The following is a 17,750-nucleotide window of genomic DNA, read 5'->3' on the forward strand; positions in this document are numbered from 1 at the left end:
GTGCCTCCGAGGGCTGCCTGCAGCCCAAAGGGCCCATCGAACAAGTCTACCAGGAGATTGCCATCCTGAAGAAGCTGGACCACCCCAACGTGGTGAAGCTGGTGGAGGTGAGCGCCGGCTGGTCCCTTCCCGAAACCCACCTGGCGCATGAAGGAGGCTGGAGGCTGCAGGGATGGGCGGAGGGGAGCTGGGATAGCTGTGGCAGGTCCTGCCTACGGGAGACACATGTTTTCCTTGATTTAAAAGGTGGAGTTTTCTTCCTACCTACCAGAAAAGGATTATGGTTTTTTTTTTTCTTCCCTGCACAGAAATGAAAATGGAGAAAAATAGTTTCCTTAGAGGAAGCAAGTGCTCAGATGGGTTTTGGGGAGGAACTGCTGTTCCTGCGGGTTCTGCCCTGCCCTCCGCCCACTGCCTGTACGAAATGGTCCAAAAGAACAGAATTGAGGATATGCAGGCTGGAGTTTATTTGGCTCATGAGTCAGATGATGCTTCCTCTGTGTTTTAAATATTTACTTCCTTGAAGTACAGCTACATCTCTGTCCTCTTTGGTTTTTTTTCCCCTCACCCCTCGTGGGTAGAAGCTGGGAGATTAGCAGACCGTGCTAATGGAGCAGATGGTGCAGGACGGAGATGGCTGCGAAATAAAAAAAAAATCACGGTGTTTAATTTGCGAGTCTTTTTGGTGCTGTTTTATTTCCTTTCTGCTTCTTTTTTGGCAGGTCCTGGATGACCCCAGCGAGGACCACCTCTACATGGGTAACTGCCCGCCACCCTGCGGCACTTGTGTGGTGTCAGCAGAGGGGAGGTTTGCCGAGGGGTTCCCCCCATGTTTTGGGGAGGCTGCATGCGGGGTTGGGTCTCTCCCCCGGAGTAGGTATCACCTGGATGTGCTGGAGGAGCAAATCCCCTCTAATAGTTGGAGCAAAAAGGATAGAAACTGAGTTGAGAGAGGAACCAAAGGTGCTTTATCACACTTTATAGGCTTTAATTTGACATCAGGCCATGCTCTGCCATGAAAGACACCAGCATTTATGTTCTCAACTTTGCAGCTGAGCTGCTAGAAGGTGGCTTTATTTCTTCAGCTTCATGAGCAAGGCACGCGTTAATTATCCCCGGGGCAAACGAGCCCCTTCCCAAGCTGTCTTGCAGACTGCAGTGGTTTGCCTGGTGTAGACACCCCCGCTTTTGGAGGAGGTGTTTCTTTTCCCATCGTTGATGTTCAGCCTGTTCTAGCGGAGAAGCCTTCCTGGCCGAGCGCAGAGCTTTGCTCAGGGTGGGGGCTTGGGCTTGGTCTCGCAGGCAGATGGGGGTTTTGAGGTCCCATGCGTAAGGTGTTTTCTGGTGCTGAAGCTGTAGTGCAGAGGAGGTGGTTGGCTGCATCCCCTTAACTGAAGATAGAAGCATGCGAAGTGGCATGTGCCTTGCATAACATAGCATCTACTTTGTAGAAAAAGCTACCATTTTCATAATTTTTATCGTCAAAATAATTGCTTTTGTGCTGGGATGGTGCTCATGGGAGCTCTAACCTCTAAGCAATCAGTAACCACTTTTTCTTTTGTGTTTCAGTGTTTGAACTGGTGAAGCAAGGGTGAGTACTGAATTCCAGATTTAAATCTACTAAAGCATGAATGTGAGATGGGTTTGTGGGTGGCACAGCTTGGCCACCTGAGTGGGTGTGGGACACGGGGATGATGGGTGGCTCATGGTGGGTCTCCTACAGGTTTGGGTAGATCCTCCTCAGCCTAGTTAGTTGTGTACACCCTCTATGGGCCTGTGTTTGGGGCTGTGTGCTGTCACCGGACGGTGACAAAGCCTCCAGGATGCATTTCAGTGCATCTGAATGCGAAACAAACTCCATTCTCTCTTGCCTTTGCAGCCCCGTGATGGAAATCCCAACCCTGAAGCCTCTCAGTGAGGACCAGGCTCGGTTCTACTTCCAGGATCTGATCAAGGGCATTGAATACTGTAAGTGTGCAAAAAGGATGGATTCCTCGGTTTTATTTTTTTCTAAACAGCTGAGGCTGGACTTTCTGCTGGTGTACGGTGCCATTTCTGGTGGCTCGTGCCACTGCACAGGGGTTTTTGAAACTGGGGCTGGTTGTGGTGTTAGCAGAAAGGCTTACAGCCATGCAGGGGCTTCGTGGCTGCTGCCGAATCGCTTGCGTTTCCTTCGGCTCCAGTGCACTATCAAAAAATAATCCACCGGGATATTAAACCTTCCAACCTCCTCGTGGGAGAAGACGGGCACGTCAAGATCGCCGACTTCGGAGTGAGCAATGAGTTCAAGGGAGCCGATGCCCTCTTAACCAACACGGTGGGCACCCCTGCCTTCATGGCCCCGGAGACGCTCTCGGAAACCAGGAAAATCTTCTCCGGAAAGGTATTTAATAGCGATTTGAGGGGAATTGGACTCATCTCCCTTGCACAGGCTGTCTGTGGAGGATCTAACTATGGTTTCTCCTCTCTGCAGGCTCTGGATGTCTGGGCCATGGGGATCACGCTATACTGCTTCGTGTTTGGGCAGGTAAGGAGGTTGATTTTTTTCAGCGCTGTTCGTGGTCCGGGGGGGTTGGTGTGTGCCTCCCACGTGCCAGGTACGCAGTGGGATTTGTGCTCTGCATCCTCGTTTAAGCAGTCGGGTATTGCCGAGGGAAGGATATGTGGGTGGAAGTGGGAAACTTCTGCCTGTCTGTAGGATGAGTGTAGCCAAAAGGGATGTGTTTATCTTTTTACCCGGGGGGGGGAAAAAAATTGTGCCTGGCCAGATTTTTTAGGACAGGAGCTGTTGTAGTGATCTGGTAATTTTTATAAAGCGTTATTTTCATTGTGTTTAAAAGAAGACATTGATATAATAAGAACTGTTCTCGTATTTCCCTATAACTGGCTCCTTGCTCTCCTTCAAACCCTACAAGATCCTGATGCTCAACTGTCTGCCCTGCTCCTGCTTCTTAACAGAGGTTTTTGTTTTTCTCATTGCTTTTTTTTCCTGGTGGCAGTGCCCTTTTATGGATGAAAGGATCCTGAGTTTACACAATAAAATCAAAACCCAAACGCTGGAGTTCCCAGACCAGTAAGTACCCAAAAATACACCAACCCTCAGCCCTTTTTTTAAAGCTCATTTGAGCCGTTTCTCAGGTGCTGCCTGGTTGGGGCTGGCCCTGCCCTGCTGTGGTTTTGCAAAACTTAGGCTCTGAGCCCTTCTGTTGGCCCACGACCCTGGAAAACTTCCTTTACATCAAACGGGAAGGCAACATCTCTTGGTTTGCAGTTGCCAGAGGAGTGATTGAAGTTGCAGATTAACCTCTGCAGCTGCTGCCTGTTGGGTTTTAGCCTGGGTGGAGTTGCAGTTGGGCCCTCCTAGCCCTGTGCATGTGGGATCACGCTTCAGATTGCCCCAAAAGGAAATATTTTACTCCCTAATCTGCCCAGGAAAGCCCATGGTGGCTGGCACTGGGGTGAAGAAGTGAGGCAGCATCCATCCGCTTCCCCATCTCATCTCTCCCTAATCCTTTCCCCAGGCCAGAAGTTACGGACTTCTTGAAGGATTTGATTACACGGATGCTGGATAAAAATCCCGAATCTAGGATTTCGGTCCCAGAAATCAAGGTACTGACCCAGACCCTCTGGTGTTGGCTGTGGCTCCACTTCTGTTGGGTTCTCCTTGCTCGGCTTTTTTTTTGGGGGAGTCAGTTTGATCGCGCCAGGCTAGGTCCTCCCCCTGTGCCCAGAGTCCCTGGGCAGGTAAGTCTCAGCTCCTTCCCCTGCTCTGGGACCTCTCAGCTTTGGGACCTTTGGTGCCTACAGAAGTCACAGGCAAAAGGAAATCCCCTGAGTACAGTATTTCCTCTGCTACCAGGAAAGTACTGTGCAACAGCCTTTCGCAGGAGATTTCTGGTCCTCAGCCCCTGCAGGAGCCTGGAAGGGGCGAGAAGCTGAGAAAATGGAGACGAAGGTAGGGGGAAAAGGATTGCGGGGGAATTGCTGAACTGTTTTGTGCTCCTCCCGCAGCTGCCCAAGATGTCAAGTGTGTGGGCAAGGAGAAGGAGGAGTTTCCACCTTCTGCCACGGATTAATTAAGGTTCAGGACTAGGGCTCGGTGGGTCCGTCCATCACTACCGCTCGTATGTACGCCTTAGAATAAATCACTCCTGCCTCTTGGTATTGTCTCATCCATAAAGAAAAGAGGGGAAATAGCTCTTCTTCCCCAAAACCCACTGAGATTCCCAGTGCTGTAGGTCACCAAGGTTATTGCTCGGTTGGGTAGATGGAGCATTTTCTGCCCTAGATTGAGCCGTTTCCGATGGTGCTGGGGTGAGCGAGGTGGCACGTCTCTCCCCTGCTCCCTGGTATTTCAGGAGCACGTAGGGGCCGTAGCTTGGGCAAGGAGATGCGTTTGCCAGGCTTGTGTTTGTTTGAATTACGAAAAAGAGGAAATCGTTCCTGACAGGCTGTGTTATTAATTGAAGTTGCACCCTTGGGTCACCAAGAACGGAGCGGAGCTGCTGCCCACGGAGGATGAGAACTGCACCCTTGTCGAGGTGACGGAGGAGGAGGTGGAGAATTCGGTCAAGCACATCCCCAGCCTGGCCACCGTGGTGAGTACAAGGGAGGTGATGGCCCGGGAGCGCACACCGGGGTCCGTGCTGCCTCCTGGGGTGGTCCCGAGCAGCTGGAGGTTGCTGCTGAAGGGCAAAAGCAATGGGCAGGATTAGAGCAAAGACCTCCCTGGTCTCCGAAACAAGATGGGGTCTCAGCATCTCAGCAGAGGTGGCCGTACCCCGTGGTACGGGGAAGTATTTCAGAGCAGTCCCAAAGGGACCTGTCAGCAGGTTGCCAGTCTCCAAGCTTGAGCTGGCTCCCTAAATATCACTGTATTTGCTTTGGGCAGAAGAGCATCTGCTCCAGGACCAGGGTGTTTTGACCAGGCGCGAGGAGCTCCCGCCTGCTCTGTCCATCGAGCCGTAGGGGCTGCGGGAGCTTCCTGGGATGGAGATTTTATCTGGGCCACAGCGTGCGCCAGCCCCCGCCTGAAGCTATTCTTGGTGAATTCATCTCATGTCTTTTTAACCTCATATATTTATTCTCTGCAACCCGCTGTGGTGGTGAGAACCACAGTGTGGCCCTGCTCTGTGTGGAAAGTGAAATCCTTGTGGGTTTGGAACCAAACCCTTTCTTTGGGTGCCCACTAGCCCTGATGCTAGGAGAAACAGTGAGCAACTGTTGCCTGTAGACACGTAGACTGTGATTTTTTTGAAGTACGCATCTCCTTTTCCATCTTGTGATGTGCCCACATCTGATGTGCCTCCCTTTCTGGAGCTCCCTCCTGCTTGGGTACCCTGCAGAAGGATCTTCAACAGCAGATAATGTTAATATGCAAATGTGCCTTGCACTGCTCAGCCTGAAAAAGCAAATCTTGCTCTAAAGAGATCATCACTGACAAATGTTTTTTGCCTCTTTCTCCTGTTCGGAGGTGACTTGCTGCGACACAGCAGAGCATGGCTCTGTTGAAAATCCAGGTGTGTTTAGCGCAGCTCAGGGCAAATGAGCCTTTACTGCAGCTCTTGCCTCTTAAATAACTCACCGCCTCCAGGCAGATCTTGTATTCCCCCATTTGCATTTGTTCTTCAAAATTGCCCTCTGGTGCCTGATCTTTGTGCGTCCAACTGCAGGCGTTAATGCTCGAGTACGAGATTCACATAGCCTTGACTTGAGCATAAAATGCTTTTCGCTGCGGGACCCTGCTGCCAGACAAGTTTCAGGCACGTAAGGGCTCTCAGTGCGCTGAGATGAGCGGATAAATAAGGCTCAGGGGGATGAGAAGCAATATTGAATGAAGCTGGGGCTTCCCAGAGCAGGATGCACATGCCAAGGCAAATCCAGTGCTGCTCACATTGTTCTCTGCTCCTACCAGCAAAATAAGTTGGGGGATGCCTGGCAAGAACCCCAACACTTGTTCTGGTCCCAGCAGGCTCCGATCGCAGCTGACGTTGGGTAACTCTGTGTTTGGCAGCCAAAGCTAGACAAAGAGCCAAATTTTCAGCTTGGTTTTGGTAAAAATTAAGGCAAAATCGTGCCAGTTCTTTCCTTCCCCTCTCCCTTTCCAATGAATTCTTCTGCCAGGTCGTTGCGGGGAACTGGGAATTCGCAGGTACTGGATGCAGTAATCGGTAAAACCTACTTCTAGGCAGAGAAAATCTTCCTGGACTCAGCTTTGCTTTCCTTTCCAGCCTCTCACACCTAGTGTGGCTTTTATATTCGTCATCAGTTGTTACACTGTGGCCTTCAGACGAGGGATACAGCCCCTGTATTTAAGCAGCTGGAGATTTTTAAACATGCTTCCTTCTGCATTTTCTGGTGTGGGTTTTGTTTGTTGTTTGTTTGTTTTTAAAAGAGAACTTTGACTTGTTTTCACTAGTTTTTGTAGTTACTTGGGCACGAGGGTTGGATGTTCCTCTTGCTCTGGAGTGAACATGAAGCATCGCTGACCAGCTCCAATCTGGTCTTGCAGATCTTGGTTAAGACGATGATCCGGAAGCGATCCTTTGGGAACCCGTTCGAGGGGAGCAAGAAGGAGGAGCGGTCGTTGTCTGCCTCTGGAAACCTGCTGCCGTAAGCGTCATCACCTAGACTTGAAAAGTTGTTTGGGGCTTGTCTTAATGCTCTAGAAATCTCTGCAAAGCACGGGAGGAGAATTTGTGGAGTTGGGTTTTGAATCTTCCGTGTGGGGACGTTCACACACCCTCTGCCTGACTTGTAACTGCTTTGTGATGGATGTGTTCTGTGACATATCTTGCCCCTCCAATGGGCTGAAAGGCATCTTTTTATGTCACTTCCAGCCTGTTACAGAAGAGCTGGAGGGGACGACACGTGCTCAGGGTCTGAAAGGTCTTGTGGTAGGGAAGAGGCACATGTTGGTGTCTCATTGCCTGCTTTGCCTTTTTCTGAGTCGCTAAGCAAGTGGTTTCCTTCCTTTTCAATCAGGAAACAAGGCAGCGAAGATAATCTGAAATGCAATGACTTGCCCAACGTGGGAGAGGAGGAACTTCTTTCGTGAGCATTGACTTCACGGTTCTGTTGAGTGACTTGGAGCGGGGCGTGTTACAAAAGGGCGCAGCTGAGGATGAGCGGCCTCAACAGAGCCTGCACCGAACACAGCATGCCATGGCACTATTTCAGTATAATGCTGGATGTAGAGCTTACATAGCAGCATGTTATAAAACATCCGACTACTTGTCATAAACATTGAACGCCTCCGATCGCTTGGACCGCTGACTTCTTGTGGGAAAGGCGCTGGCTGATAGCAGAGGTGAGCTGTCACGTTGAGCGGCAACAGTGCTTTGCAAAAAAAAAAAAAAAAGGGAAAGAAAAGAAAAGCAGTGAAATGAAAAATCCATTTGGAACTGCTTTCACCTGGTTTTAATACCAAATAATTTCCGGGGACTAACGCCAGCGCCCGAGGGGTGTTGTATGTCAGTGGGCAGACGCAAAAGGGTGAAGCTTTTGCCGAGGGGCACACACCACGTTAAAACGACGCGTGCGCACTTTGAGAGTTCACGACCTACCGGAAATGTTGTTGCATCTATTTCTCGTTGTTCGGGTTTGTTTTTAATTGACACCTTTTTAACTGCATGGGAACAAGGCAAAAACGCACCTTTTCGGCTTTTTAAAGAATGCCTATCTCTGTGAGCCAAGTTGTATGACACAGCATCTTCAGGACATTTCAGAAAACGAGGTTAATTACCTCCTAAGGTAATTAGCACCTTTCCTAAGGTCTTGGTGTAACGAGGACTGGTAAGTTGAGTATTCAGTGTACGAAAGGAAAAGGCATTTAAGGGCTTAAGTTCAGTCTGAACTATTTTTGCTGCAGACATACGAGTGAAAGGTGGCGTTTAGCTGAATGTTTGTTTTGAACAGCAGAGGAAGCACTAACAACAGTTTGTTTCTAAATCTTTTACTTGATCTACGTAGATATATTATTAAATATAAAATTCAGGGTAAAATCCTTCACTTCCATGTACATTACATGGTTTACTACAACTAAAAATAACACAACTTATGCTATTTTTTAAGTATAGACTTAGGGCTTGCTTAGAATTTAAGGTCTTACTGAAATACTTAGATTAGCTAGTAATTTTCAAAGAAACTTTTGTTTTCCAAACTCTTAATCTGGATTTTGGGGCCAATGCTATGTATTTTTTGCAAGTTCGTTACCAGTAATTTGTGAATGCCTGTGACTCAGAGGCTTGTTAGTAAATTAAGTGTATACCTAATTCATGGATTATTTCTTACGAAGAGCTCTTTCACCTTTAGTCAGAAAACTCTGATTATTTTGTGGTGCTTGTAAAAAAACCCAATAATGTGTCGTGTGGTGGGAGAAGCTCTGGTGTCCAGACTCACTTTCCCAAGTTCTCCGGGCTCAGACGGAGCTGGAGAAAAGGCAGAGTGCGGGGGAACCGCAGAAGAGTCAGGGTTTGCTTGAGGAAAGGGGTCACGGTAAGTATGGTTGTTTTGGACGGAGCGTGGCACTGGGGGAGGTCTGACCTCTCCTCAGTGTGACGCAGTTGTGTGACCTTGAATGAGACATTTCCAATGATGGCGTACCTGAAGGAGGGGAAGGGTTCAAATGTCCCAGGCATGCGAGGGACTAATAAGGTGTAATTTATTGCCCTGAGGAAGAAGGCGCTAGGAGAGACCCAAGTATTTTGATTAACGGTAAGATCTCTGCCAGCAGATGCCCTGCCTTTAGGAAGTGACCGTCCCTTTGTCTTCCTTGGTCTTGGGCAGCACAAGCAGCAGACAAAGTCCTTGGCCCTGCTGCAGTCAGACCTGGCCCAGTAATTCCCGTTTAGGCCAAGTCTTTGTTAAAGTCAGGACAGCATTAGCAAGCATGCAGGTGCCTACACAAACTGTCCCTTCCATCTTTTGATCACTTGAAGCAACGCTCCCACAATTTATTATCCAAAGGTTGTGCTGCTGGCCTCTCTCCAAGGCTAGTGACGACGGTCTGTGGTTTAGGAGCAGTACTACGGAGCTTGGAGCCATAAGACTTGCACTGTTCTCCTCCGGTTGTAGTGCGAGGCTATGCCAAATCCCTGCAGCTTCAGCTACGGGAAAACCAAACAGGTAACTCGGGTGCCAGCACGAGCAGAGCTGCCTGCTCCCCTTTTCCTAAAACAAAAAGCCTTCTCGTTGTGGAAGCGCATGCAAGCAGGCAGCATGGTTCTTTATCTCTGTAAATGGACTTGTTCTGCCAAAAAAAAAAATAAAAAATAGGGGGATCTGATTCTTTGTAGCTGGTGCATAGTAATGCGTGCGGTGTGGTGTGTTTTTTTTTTTGTTAAAGGTGAGTCGCAGAGATGCTACGTGCTGCGTATCTCTGGTGTGTGATGTGTCAGGTGCTTAGTGAGAGAGCTCACATTTACCAACCAGGCTTCCCAGGTGCAACGCAGCTTTTTAAACAGAATAAGCTGTACCAGTTCCTTGCTGCCCATCCCTGGGCCTCAGCTATTACTGCAGAGCAGTGTCTCAGGGCTACCACGGGCTTAGCTGGGAAGGACCTTGAAGTCCAGCACTTCCCTAAGGTGCTCTCCGAAGGGATCGTCTCTTAGCGCCAGCTCTGGCAGGGCTGCAGCCAAACGTGCGTCGCTGAATCTCGATGTAGATTTTTTCCTTGTTGATTAGTTCTGTTGAAAGCAGAAAGCGTGGCTGTGCGAGGGAAGCTTTAGCTAAATGCATGACCTGTTAGAGAAGCTCTACTGTGTATATAAATCCGCTCAGTTCCCTAGCTGCTGTTCCTTAGTAGTAAAGCTACCTTTTTTCCTTCTAGTCAAGTAAATATTTTGCTTGTGCCTTGGAAATGGGCTATAGCTTGATTTCCCCACCTCCCTTCCTTTCAAGCAAGCCCAATGCTGACCATAGGCTTGTGGCTGGGTACTAAGCCTTGTTGGCTCTGAAAGCATGCAGGAAAGTGCTAAGGGGAAACCAGGCCTCTTGTCTGAGTAGTTTTTCTTGGTGGTCCCTTCTTACCTATCAGGCAATTGATCTGTTTCTTTTCTAAGGTCCTGAATTATTGGTGATTTTTATACTGTTTGTTTTAACGACCAAGGCTTATGGTTCATTCCTACCCCCCTCTATTATGCATTTAACTTTATCAGGTGTATCAAGTTTGAATACTGTGTATTTACCACTTTTAAATTATATTACCTAAGAAGAAAGAAAGAAAAAAAAATAACACCAAACTACTAAGTGTTTTTCCACACAGCTGTTCAAGCTTCTCTGTACAAGTTGAAATAAATGACATGCAACCAAACTGAGAGGTAGTTGATCAAGTGGAAACATTATCCTGTCTGTCTGTTCTTTATCAAGCTACAAAAGTTTCCTATTGGGAAGAGGAGTACGAAAGCACCCTCCGGTGTCAGTGAAGTCTGGTGCTCTACCATTACTGAAGATCTGGGGCTAGGATGAGACCAAGCCATGCAAAAACCGCAGCACTGGCTCTTGGAAAGACACCCTTTGAGCTGGGATGCAGCTCAGTGATCAGCGGCAGGAGGCAAATAAAAACTAAAATTAAATGAGAATGGTGTAGCAAACCCACTGCGCTGCTGGAGAAAGGCAGCAAAGCCCCAGCCTGGGTGCTGGAGGTATGGAACAGAGCCCAGCGCTCTGTGACACGAGAAAAGGTTCGGCAGAAGGGAAGAGCTATACCTTGCGTGCCAGTGCGATCGCTAGATGTGGTCAAGGCCATGTGAAGCTAAAAGCTAACAAAGTCATTTAAATCAAAACGTGGAAACCCATGAAATGCAGCAATCCAGGCACAGGATCTGGGGAAAAAGCACAGGAGGGATGCTGGGGAATCACAGATCTGATCTTTTGAGCGGCTGGTACCAGTGTTCGGCTAAGGTCACGCTAGGCTAACTCACCCTGGCCTCTTAACTTTCAAGTCTTTTCCTTTGGATAGCGTTTTAATGCAACAGACACAGCGAAGGTGTTAGGAGATCCAAGGTGCAGCAGAAGCTGCAGTTATGGCAGTTTTCTTGTTGAAATCAAGAGGCAAAGCAGGCAGCAGCACTGGCTTTGATAGCTCTCCAGTCACGGCTGGTATCTGCATAAAATGAAGATGGTGTGCTGACTGTAACCTTCACAGGCCCTGGGAAAAAAATAAACAAGCAAAGCCTAGCTTGCAGAACTTTTAAGAGGGATGAGAGAAGGTAATATTTTATTAAAAAGAAAATTTTATAGTACCAAAAAAATAGTTCCACAACCAGTGAGCCATATACCATAGCACAATGGAACCAGACACTGCTTTGTCCTGGTCTGTGGCCACTGGAGCTCAGAGACAAAACAAATTTTCTCTCATTGGAACAAGTGTGGACAATACCGAAGTCATTATTGGTCCATAGCTTCCAGAAATACCCAAAGTGGATTTGGATGATGATTTATTGAATACTTCAGCTACATTAATTCGAAATAAACTGAAAGAGGTAGCAGATTCTGTTTCAAGACCATCTGTGGAAAAGCCAGAGAGTAGCTCAGCTCAGCCAAACCACTTGTAAAGCAGAGAAGAATATGGATACTGCTGGCAGCATCTTCCAACAGTCTTTGTTAAAAGGACGTAGTTTAAAATAATTATATAGTAGGTACAGGCTCAGCTAAGCATCGCCGTCCTTCAGGACAAGACAAACTGACTTGACAACAGTGAGGAGCTACTCTCCCAAGGTTAGGCAACACCTGGCAGGGCCCATGATTCTTCAGAAGAATCTGTGCCTGTTACCCTGTGCTCTCCGCCACCGGTGAGCTCAGAGAGAAAAAAGGACTGTCAGAATGACAATGTCAGAGCAGTCCCTGTCCCAGGCTTGGCCAGTGCGGAGGCCTGGTATAAAACCACGATTTTCCTTGTGTGCTTAGTGCAATTAACCTGGAAAGGCTGCAGACAAGGAGCAGATCCAGTTCTCTCTGTGGGCTGACTCCAGCCACCAAAAGCAGTGAAGAAGGTCTCTTTCTCAGGTTTGTTCCCCGCTTCCTTCCAACGAAGAGGGGGTGGCTCTCACGGCAGGGTCAGAGTAACGTTCACAGCAGCAGTTTCCAGCAGCAGTTGGCGCTGTGGCAGCAGGTGGTCAGGGGTCTGTTCCGTATGTCTCACTGACTCCCTGCAAGGATCAGAGATTGCAGTTTTCTGCCAGAAAACTCTTCTTTCTCCCCATTCCTCTCAGATAAACTTTTCTGCACAGGCAAGCTACTCTCTCTGACTCAAACTTTACTCTTTCAGAGCCACACGGTGTTTTGATTCAGAAATCCACCTCCTGGAGCAACACTTCCCACCCAGCACAGGGCTGTAGGGCTGAGCGTTACCCTCAGCACCAGTCAAGAAACTCCCGTAGCCCACTAAATCCTTCCGCGGCTGTGGCTGTCAGCATAATGGTCTCAGAAAATACCAACCCATTAAATGGGTTTGTTCACAGCAGCACGAGCCCCCAAAAGCAAAGAAGGAAGGATTCGATGGGGACAGAGCTGTTTTCTGCAGCTCCCAGAAGGCAAGTGCCAAGGACCTGCAACCCAAAAAAGAGGTGCAGTGGGAGCATGACAAATTCTCGAACATACATTTCCCTCTCCAAGAGTGGTTGCCCAGGAAACGTGACAATATTTGTTTCTAGTGCTCCTCCCTCCTACAGCTTTGAGGTAAAAATGAGCTTCTCTGACGAAGACAAAGTTTACTCAGAGCTGTGGCTCAAAATCCTTATTCGATGCAGACTTTCTACATCCTGTTTCAGAATCTCTCCAGAGGAGGAAGTAACTTTGCCTTCACTTCCCCTTCATTGATGCTTACCAGTTCATAATCCTCCACATATTTGTATTTCTTCTCTCGATAGTAGTATTTCTTCTTCATGCAATACAGAACAACAATGTCACACAGCACGGTTGCCTAGGGGAGATGGAAAGAGGGTAAGACAATGATCCTCAGAACCGAGGCACTAAGCCAGAAGTGACTCTAAAGTCTGTTGTCACTTACCACACCAAAGAGCGCTAAGCCAGAGCCGATGTTAATCATGGTAGGAATTACATCAAATTTTCCTGCCTAGAAGACCGTTACAAGGGTGAATATGTGTTTAAGCATTTCTGAAAGCCTCCAGCACAAGACCTCCAGGAATTATGTCACCCTACCTTTCCAAACACTATGATATCAAAGCGGATGCCATAAGCTTTGACGAGCGTCCGCGATTCAGTCCCATTACTGTCCTTGTAGTATTTCGCAAACCTAGAGAAAAGATAGGTCAGAGCTTAGCTGGAAATGTAGATTTTTTTGAAATTTGGAAATTTTCTTACGTGATCATGCAACATCTCAGTGTGCTCCCCCTCTCAAGAGGATGGGGTGAACAATGTTACTTCCAGAGACAAGCCGCAAATGATGGGGATTTCATGCAGGCAAGCACATACAGGAGAAAAGCCCAGAAGAGGCAGATTTAATACAACAGCTCACACAAGCCAAATCAGCAAACTTGCAAAGCACAGAAAGGGGAGAAAAGTAGCTTTAAGAGAAGGACAAACGGGAAGAAATTCAGCTGCACAGGAGCATCAGCCCCTCAGCCAAGCAGGAGGCTGCAGCAGTGCCGGCAGCCACGAGAGGGCAGGGCCGGGGGCACACAAAGGCTGCTCCTTGTCCCGAAAGCAAATGCTGCGGGGAAAGGGATAAGAAAAGTGAGATCAGACTTACTCTGCCCGTATGGTTGACTAAGCCAGGAGGAAGCAGAGAGGAGGGCAGAAGAAAAGAGGAAGGACTCGTAAGGGGTTAAACCACGGTCTGGAATTAGCAAGAACACATCAAGCACCCTGTGATATCCAGCAGCTGGTCTCACCTGACACCCCAATACCTGCAGGCCTGGCGCCTCCCAAACACACACCTGTGCTGTCTGCATGACAGCAGCTTCTCAGTAAGTTCAGTAAGTCCCGCCAAACGAGCTGCCCTGTGCTACGTGACAGTTTTTCATTCTAGAAACAAGCATAGCCCTGAGCCACATTTCCTTGCTAGGAGGACTGCTGCAAGGATCTTGGCAAGGTGCCAAACCTGTATTATCACAGCTCTGGGTCTGGATTTGGCCAGAAGGATACACCTGGTGCAGAAGTATCGTCTTCAACTGACGTCCTAGAGGTTAGTTTCTCCCTCGTGCACAGCGAAGGAGGTGCTTCAGTCTCCCACGTCAGCCCCCTGAAATGCTGCCCTGTCAGCACACCCCAAAGCAGTCAGTTCTCACATTGCCATGCCATAGGAGGCTGATCCAAACGGTCACCCAAACGCTGCTGCCATCACGACTCAGCACTGATGTAAGCAGTGCTTCCCCCTCTGCTGTGGTTTGCACACAGCGAGGATCCAACCTGCTCTGTCTTACAGCATCAGAGAAACTCTCCAAGTTTTACAGCACCATCGAGAGTTGAAGGACTCCCTGCAATTGCCAGAGGAGCGCAGGCAGCTCCGAACACTGTCCTGCAGGGACACCGGGAGCCCTCCACAGCCACGTTACCTGAAGTTGTAGCCAGGCGAGACGGTGTGGGCAGAATCTTTGTTGTCGAGGCGGCGGAAGGAGTACTTGGGCACACAGTGGGAAGGAGCTCTGTCAAGGTTGCAGTCCCAGTTGATCTGCAGCGCCATGACTCCACCCTGATGAGGCAAGGAGAGGAGAAGGTGAGGCGTCTAAGCGCCCAGCCAGGCGAGCACTAGGCTCTCTGCTGAGCAAGACCCTGATTTATTGGCTCTTGTACCAGTCCCAGTCCAACATTCTTTTCCCCTGCTGCAGAAGGATCTTGCACATAACCTCACCCAAACAAGCTAAGGCCAAATATGTAAAGTAGAATTGACTCCAGTCCCTCTGGCCAGAGCAGCTCTCAGTTCTGCAGCTACTCTGTGTCCTGTGGCTTGTGCCACGAAGGAGAGGGGGTCAACCATCTCCCGCTCCTCTTCTACACAGCTGAGGCCCGAGAGAAAGGTTTGCCAAATACCTCCACTGCCATTTCCTGGAAGTTCTGCCCTGCAGCTTCAACTATTTGCCCTAAACGAAAGATAGGGCAGAAGGGATCTGTCTGTGAGTCATAGATGCAGTTTTTGAGGTAGGTGGAACTGATGTTGGGGAGGATGTTTCGCCTACAGGGGAAGAGAGAGAGAAAATCCATTTCATCTTCTTCCACTCCTCCAGCTGCCACTTCCTGGCCAAGAGACCAGACAGTGCAATATGCCCCCCACTATTTACTTGGTGAAGTCGAACTTGGGGTACCAAATGTTGTTCTTCACCAGAATGGTGAAGTTTTCAGCTTCTTGCAGGAACGCTGGCCTACAAAACAATAGGGAAAGTACCTAAGTTTCACTTGTATTTTCACAAACAGGATTCTGCAGGGTCCTCCGTGATCACCTCTTCAGCTTCTCCCAATAGTACCTCATAGGGAGAAACATCAGCTGCCACACTGCTAGTCTCCTCTCAGGAGGGCCACCGCAGAGTATGAAGACAGAGCACTCACTTGGGTATATGATTGTCATCCTCCACGGGGCACCATGCAAAGACTTCACAGGTCTTAATGCTGTTGTTGTACGGTATACACTCTCCAGTCTGGACGCCTGGAAAGGTGCGAACAGAGGTACTACCAGGCAAAAATACAGAAGCAGTATTTGCCCCGTGGTATCTCCTCACTCTGTAAGGTGAAACCTATCTGCTCAGAGGTGAAGTGCCAGTACTAAGACCCTCATCATCTTTCTCTGCAATTTATAGTGCAATTTAGAGAAAGAAACATCACATCGTTTTTCCATGTCAAACTCTCACCTATGTGATACTGCTTCATGGACTCAAGGTCTTGAAAAAGGCCTCGCACTGTTTGTTAGCTCACAAAGCACACACCTATCCAGCGTCCACCCAACACACTCTAACTCCACCTGCTCTCACCTGTTAGAAAAATCTGAGTCCTCTAAGGTGTGAGAGAATGAGAACAAGGAGACTGAAGTGAAATGCTGCTTCCTTCAGAGGAGGGAAGGTGCAGCACAGAGGTATCGCAACACAGACTGAAAGGAGCCCTTGCAGCAGGCTTCTTACCATTGCTGTGGGTGCTGACATATCCCGGAACACAGCTGTTCTTCACTTCGCACTCTGTTTTATCATCTGGAAGCTAGAGAGGGACAACAATTACACTACATTCTACGAACTCCCTCCCCCGTGCTCTCACTCACACAAGGCAGGATTAAAGCAGATCCTGTACCCACCTCTGCGCAGCGGCCTTGGCTCTGGTTCAGCGTGAGGATTGCGTTGGTCATGACAAACACACTGTTCTCCCCCTGAGCATGCAAAACAAGAAGGGAATTTAAGGGCGGCAGCCTGCAAAGACTATCAAAGGCGCTGCCCCCATTGCTGACAGAGTGCAGGTGGCCCCACAGAGAGGACTTGCTTTGGACAGTGCTGGTGGGGCACTAAAGGAGCAGATGCCCCCATGTATCACCTGACACCACTGCCTTTAGGACTGTGGGGATAGAAACCCTTTCTGACCTCCCACTTGGCCCACATTTCCTCATTCATGTTACAAAAACAGAGATCACCCAGCTCCTCAGGGAAGCTGCAAGGCGGGAGCAGAAATAAAGGTCCAGCTGCAAATCTGAGCACAACTCCCATTTTTTTTTTTTTTTTTTTTTTTTTTTTTTATATAAATCTATCACTCCCATTTTTTTTTTTTTTTTTTTTTTTTTGCAATATATCTATCAGAAATTTGATCAGTCCTCGTTGTTTCTCCAGGGAGCACCACTTCCATTTTGTTCAGACCTATACGATTCAGGATCTGTTGTTTGCTTCTGCACCACTGAGACACAAATAGGACCACTAAACCAAAACCTGGCTACATCTGTCACTTTTCTGCCCTCTACCTTATGCACACAGAGTGACCCACAACTACCAGCCTGGCCCTGCCTGCCAACCCCAAAAGCCACCACATATTGCCCACAGAGCTCAGATTCCCACCGACAAAGTTAATCAGTAACTACAGCAATACTTCCTGTTCAGTTCTGGATCAAGTGACTTGCAGACTATTCCCGGGGTTTCTGCCAACAACTCAAAGTTGAGTTGTTTGCTTTAGAAATCAGTAAGGAAGAAGACACGTGGTTATTGCTGCAATTTCTTCCTGAAGCCTGCAAAATTCTCCCTCCTATACAAGCACACACACAAACTTTTCTCGAAACAAGCTTCCCCAGGTGGTAGTGGTGCAGGTGTTTGGCATGATGTGCAACAAAGCAAAGCTGCTTCACTCTCTCACATTAAGCCCCACGCTGGAGCTGAAGCTGCTCCAGACCTCCATGGACTGCAGTGAAGTGGCAGGTGTTCATTAGAAAACCCTCCCTCTGCACGGGAAAGTGTCTGATACCTGAGGAGGGATGACGTAGTCGGCTACATCCCAGATCCTGGCTCCCAAGGCGGATGTGTCTGTCAGCGCTACTCCTTTCACCTTTGTGGTTACAGAACTGACCACAGAGTCCATTTCCTGGTAGCCTTTCTCCCACAAGAAGACCCAGCTGTAAGAGAAGGGTTGCAATAAAAAGAATCAAAACCAAACCACATGAACACCGTACACCAGCACAGGCAGCATGACCTTCTCCTTTCTTCACGTGTCACCCAAAAGGGCTGATCCCGATAGTTTCATGGTGTTTCCCCACAGAAGGCCCACAGGACTAGCAATCTCTCTTCTGATTTTTCTTTCTGTAGTTTGGCAGGGAGTAATTACTGGGTTTGGGC

The 17,750-nt window shown here is 48.6% G+C and overlaps 2 protein-coding genes across 2 annotated transcripts in view; one reads left to right on the top strand and one right to left on the bottom strand.

The window, feature by feature from the left end:
• Nucleotides 1-7,057, top strand: part of CAMKK2 (calcium/calmodulin-dependent protein kinase kinase 2, beta) — a gene marked incomplete at its 5' end in the record, with an annotated part of 7,910 nt that extends 853 nt beyond the window's left edge. The window contains 12 exons of the mRNA XM_009865497.1: nt 1-107; nt 723-759; nt 1,570-1,591; nt 1,880-1,968; nt 2,184-2,383; nt 2,474-2,527; nt 3,000-3,073; nt 3,522-3,609; nt 3,860-3,955; nt 4,470-4,598; nt 6,512-6,612; nt 6,985-7,057. The exon at nt 1-107 is cut by the window's left edge and continues 22 nt beyond it. Of these exons, the coding sequence (XP_009863799.1) occupies nt 1-107; nt 723-759; nt 1,570-1,591; nt 1,880-1,968; nt 2,184-2,383; nt 2,474-2,527; nt 3,000-3,073; nt 3,522-3,609; nt 3,860-3,955; nt 4,470-4,598; nt 6,512-6,612; nt 6,985-7,057 (1,070 nt within the window). The remainder of the gene's footprint in view (nt 108-722; nt 760-1,569; nt 1,592-1,879; nt 1,969-2,183; nt 2,384-2,473; nt 2,528-2,999; nt 3,074-3,521; nt 3,610-3,859; nt 3,956-4,469; nt 4,599-6,511; nt 6,613-6,984) is intronic.
• A 5,059-nt stretch (nt 7,058-12,116) lies between these two features.
• On the bottom strand, nt 12,117-17,530 carry P2RX4 (purinergic receptor P2X, ligand-gated ion channel, 4; the record flags this gene model as incomplete). Its single annotated transcript, XM_009865499.1, has 11 exons — nt 12,117-12,149; nt 12,827-12,922; nt 13,010-13,075; nt 13,162-13,255; nt 14,517-14,653; nt 14,992-15,133; nt 15,240-15,320; nt 15,505-15,601; nt 16,071-16,143; nt 16,238-16,309; nt 17,383-17,530. Coding segments are annotated over 11 exons (1,039 nt in total), but the record flags the coding sequence as incomplete, so codon positions are not given.
• Nucleotides 17,531-17,750: the final 220 nt, after the last annotated feature.

The sequence above is a fragment of the Apaloderma vittatum genome, unplaced genomic scaffold, assembly GCF_000703405.1.
Source record: "Apaloderma vittatum isolate BGI_N311 unplaced genomic scaffold, ASM70340v1 scaffold24052, whole genome shotgun sequence".
In the NCBI taxonomy this organism is placed as follows: domain Eukaryota; kingdom Metazoa; phylum Chordata; class Aves; order Trogoniformes; family Trogonidae; genus Apaloderma; species Apaloderma vittatum.